We start from the raw sequence: 4837 nt of genomic DNA, 5'->3' as shown, positions 1-4837 counted from the left end.
GAGGAGTTCGAAATTAATTATACCTTTGATGCCCCACCAAATGCAAAGCATCACTTTCTGCGGATGGAAGTCCAGGTTTTGGGGTTGGAAGTGTTTTTTGTCTAGGACTGAGCCATTGTTTTTGGCGTTTAATATTCGCATAGTGAATTCATTTTTCATTATCGGTGACAATTCTGTCCAAAAATGGTTCACGCGGATTACGCGCCAGAAGAGACGAAGCAACGATCATCGGAGAGTTCATGAGGCACCCAAGCACCTTCTTTATGGAGTTTTCCCATATTCCTTAGATGTTTACGCATTGTTTCGTGAGAGACATGCAATTTCAGAACCATTTCACGAGTGTGTTGCCTTTGGTTAGACTCAACAAGCGTCTTCAGAGCATCAATATCAATTCCAACATGTCGGCCCCTGCCATCATAGGGATGGTTCAGCAAATTTTGTTCAGGTGACTTTAGCCTTAAAAAATTGACACTTACGAACGTTCAAAACATTTCCATAAACTTCTTTGATATTCTTTGTGGCTACAGAGGCATTGTTTCCCTTCTTGTATTCAAACAGCATTACATGCCGATCGTGTGTCTCGTCATGTGCCATCACTATAAGGTATTAGAGTATACTAAACTTTACACATTATATAGGCAACACTAACATGATGTTTAGGCAGTTCGTTTAACTATTATACGTGATGTAAATTTTTTGGGTGATGGTTAATGAAAGTGTTCCAAAATGCGACATTAATTTCTTGACGACCTAATATTATGTGGAAAATAAAATATTTCTCTAGATTAGATTATCTGGTTTATAAATGTAAACAAACTATCCATATGAGGTTTTACAGTATATAAGTTTATGAAAACTCTAGATGAGATTATATGGTGCATAATTGTATAAAAACTAGATGAGATTATATGGTGCATAATTGTATAAAAACTAGATGAGATTATATGGTGCATAATTGTATAAAAAACTAGATGAGATTATATGGCCCATAGCTGTATAAAAAAAACTCCAGGTGAGATTATATGGCCCATAGCTGTATAAAAAAACTCCAGGTGAGATTATATGGCCCATAGCTGTATTAAAAAAACTCCAGGTGAGATTGTATGGCCCATAGCTGTATAAAAAAACTCCAGGTGAGATTGTATGGCCCATAGCTGTATAAAAAAAACTCCAGGTGAGATTGTATGGCCCATAGCTGTATAAAAAACTCCAGGTGAGATTATATGGCCCATAGCTGTATAAAAAAACTCCAGGTGAGATTTTATGGCCCATAGCTGTATAAAAAACTCCAGGTGAGATTGTATGGCCCATAACTGTATAAAAACTCTAGATGAAGTTTTTGTAACACGTAAATGTACAGAACCTCTCCACAGTTTAAACTGTACATTATATAAAGAACTCCAGATTAGGTTATATGATATTTCAATGTACATAATTTCTCGTTATTATAATTTATGGTATATATATACAAAATATCTCTTCATTACAATGTATGGTGTATAAACATTCAATACTCTAAGTTAAGTTGTTTTATATTATCATTGTACAGAATTTCTCATTCTTAAAGTACATACACATTCTGTATCAAAATGAAAAGTATATAAATGTATAAACTCTTTTTGCTATTAAAATGTAAAGTATATAAAGGTATATACACACACTCCATAACAATTTGTTAAGTATGTAAATGTAACTACTACATCAACTAGCCATCCAATAAACAACACATTGGTATTACAGGGAAAAAAAATGTTTTGTACCGTTAGTAGATGAGAACCACTGGCTAATCGGTTGGTAAATATGTAAAATTACTAATTGTATCTAACTTAAAAAGGACATTTGGAACAAATTATTGCACCATTCAATTTTTTTCATGCTTTTTTTGGTTCCTGTAATGTTTTATGAGATTGTGCATTGTGGAAGTTTTAGAACTAGTGTAAGACAGTTATGAACATTGTGTGGTGTAAGATGACTCGTATTTTATTCATTCAAACACACGTGCCTCTTTGTTAACAAACCAACTGTGATAAATGTATTATTAATATATACTGGCAAGTACGAAAGTGTTCTCTGAGTAAGAAAACCTAGATTTAAAGATAATGTCACTAATGTAATTGACAAACGTGGTCACAGTGTCTGTTTCTTGTTTTAATATTTGGTTGTGCCCCTTTAGGCCTTGATAACTACTTGAAGTTGCTGAGGTATAGAGTGCACTAGGGACTGAATGTAGGCATGGGTGAGTTCATGATGCCACACATGGATTAGGGCTTCCTGCAGTTCCAAGGTGCTTCTTGGTTTCATTTCTTGCACTTTGTTACTTATTAACTTCCAGCAGTTTCCAATAGGGTTGAGATGTGGGCTGTTGCTTGGTCAGCATAGTATGTTGATCTTCTCTCTTCAAAGATAGTCCTTTACCTGAAGTAATGAAATAAAATCTAAGATGTCTTTTCAAGACATGTAGATTGAGATTTTCTTTTTAGTTCATGTTTACTGCATATAATACATAAATATTACAACCTTTTTAGCCCTGTTGCATGGAGTAGTCATCCTGGAATGTGCATTGGTCAGCTCCACAGAAGTGATCCCAAATTGTTGGCTTTAACCAGGTCTTTAGGACCTCAATGTAGTTGTATGTATTGACAGTACCTTTCACAAAATATAGGTATCCTATACACTGGCCAGAGATGCATTTTTGATATCACCTGGCCCTGCGGATGCTTCACAGTTGTGTTGAAACACGCTGAATGAAATTCTTCTCCACACCAACATTGTACAAACTGCTTCCCATCAGACCTGTTGAACTTTGATCCACCTGAGAAGATCACTTTACTCCACATTGCTTTAGTCCAATCAGAATGATCTTTGGTCCAGTTGAGGCTCATCTTGTTGGTGAGGAGGGGCTTCTTTCTTGGCCTCTTGAGACCAGCTGAACACAGGCTGAACAACAGTTAATAATTTTGTAGGCTTATGAATTTCAGAATAGAATTGTCAGCTGCTGTGGAACCTTTCTTCCTGCCCCTTCCCTTATAATGCTCCACACAGCCAGTTTCTTTATATCTTTGCACTCAGTGACTCACAGTAGACAAGTTAAATTTTTTGTTGTTAACAATTTACCTTGTCAAAAGTCCGTCTTTGCTCAAAGAAACGATTGTATTTTTCTGTGGAGCTAACTTCCAACCCTTGGCTATGATAGCATCACATGCACGTTATAGCACATAGGCTTCTAAACTGACTCTCGGTAAGAATTGCTGATGCAATACCCAGACAGCCTGTAAAGCTGCTGATGTAATAATTAGACGGTACTCCATCATCCATGAACCACAGTTGCACTTATGTGCATTAGGGCCTCAAAACAGACAATGATTCCAAAAAAACGTGTGAAAAATTGGGTAATGCAATAATTTTTTTCCACCACTGTGAGTCCCTTATAATTCTAAAGACACTCTCTTGATAACCTTGGAAGAATAGGTTTCCAATGTTTGAGGTAAATAATTTTATAAAGAAAGATGTATAGATAGTAGAATGCTGGTTAATTAAAGTACTAACATCTTAGATATGTAGGCATTAGAATACTAGTTAATTAAAGTAGTAACATGTAAGACATGCAGGTGTGTTAGAATACTGAATAATTAAATTAGTAACATGATAGACATGCTGTTGTGTTAGAATGCTAGTTAATTAAAGTGCTAACACATAAACATGCAGGTGTTGTAGAATACTGGTTAATTAAAGTGATAACACATAAGACATGCAGGTGTGTTAGAATACTGGTTAATTAAAGTACTAACACATAAAACATGCAGGTGTTTTAGAATACTGGTTAATTAAAGTCATAACACATAAGACATGCAGGTGTGTTAGAATACTGGTTAATTAAAGTACTAACACATAAAACATGCAGGTGTTTTAGAATACTGGTTAATTAAAGTGATAACACATAAGACATGCCTGTGTGTTAGAATACTGGTTAATTAAAGTGGTAACATGTTAGTCATGCAGGTGTTAGAATACATTAGATACATTTTTGTATAGTTTATATTGAATATACATTTATTTTTACATCATTTATATATATATATATATATAATTTCAGATTTCAACAGTTGTGTGGTAAAGCCTATCTTGTATTACGTCGTCATGCCAACCTACTTATCACACTTTTCACAATGATGTTGTCAACAGGAATCCCAGAACTACAGTCAATTGATGACATTGGTTACTTAAGAAAGACTTTACAGGTTGAGAAGACAGAGGAAGAAGCACTCCAGTATTTTCAGAACCAGTTCTTTGAGGCTTATGGTGGTGCTTGGACTACAAAGTTAGACTGGTTTTTCCACAGTGTCAAACACCTGTGACCTCCAACCAGACTTAGTGTTACTTATTTCATAAGCTTAAAACATAATGTTCATGTGATACATGAATCATAACATTAGACAGCCTTGTTATCTCTAGGCTTAACAGTTTCCAGATTTTCATAAAACCAAGCTTATGAACTCTTGATGTTTTTATTGAGACAAATCCCCAATTGGAATAAAATGTTTTTAGTTACAAAAAAAATTAGACTTGTACAGCTTCAGCTACTAGATGATATATATATAAACAGATTCAGCTGCTAGATTATGTATAATATACATATATATATATATAGCTTCAGCTGCTAGATGATATATATATATAAACAGGTTCAGCTGTTAGATTATGTATATATATAGCTTCAGCTGCTAGATTATATATATATATGTATATACACATAAACAGCTTCAGCTGCCAGATGATATATATATACATAAACAGCTTCAGCTGCCAGATGATATATATATACATAAACAGCTTCATC

At 34.5% G+C, this 4837-nt stretch overlaps 1 protein-coding gene across 1 annotated transcript in view; it reads left to right on the top strand.

Annotated features, from left to right (window-relative positions):
- Positions 1–4671, top strand: part of LOC106461027 (phosphatidylinositol 4,5-bisphosphate 3-kinase catalytic subunit alpha isoform-like) — a 46430-nt gene extending 41759 nt beyond the window's left edge. The window contains exon 18 of the mRNA XM_013920807.2: positions 4094–4671. Within this exon, the coding sequence (XP_013776261.1) occupies positions 4094–4355 (262 nt within the window). The 3' untranslated portion in view covers positions 4356–4671. The remainder of the gene's footprint in view (positions 1–4093) is intronic.
- The last annotated feature ends 166 nt before the right edge of the window (positions 4672–4837 follow it).

This window comes from Limulus polyphemus, unplaced genomic scaffold (genome assembly GCF_000517525.1).
Source record: "Limulus polyphemus unplaced genomic scaffold, Limulus_polyphemus-2.1.2 Scaffold883, whole genome shotgun sequence".
NCBI lineage: Eukaryota > Metazoa > Arthropoda > Merostomata > Xiphosura > Limulidae > Limulus > Limulus polyphemus.
Note: the sequence above shows the minus strand (reverse complement) of the source record. Positions and strands in the feature narration are given on the sequence as shown.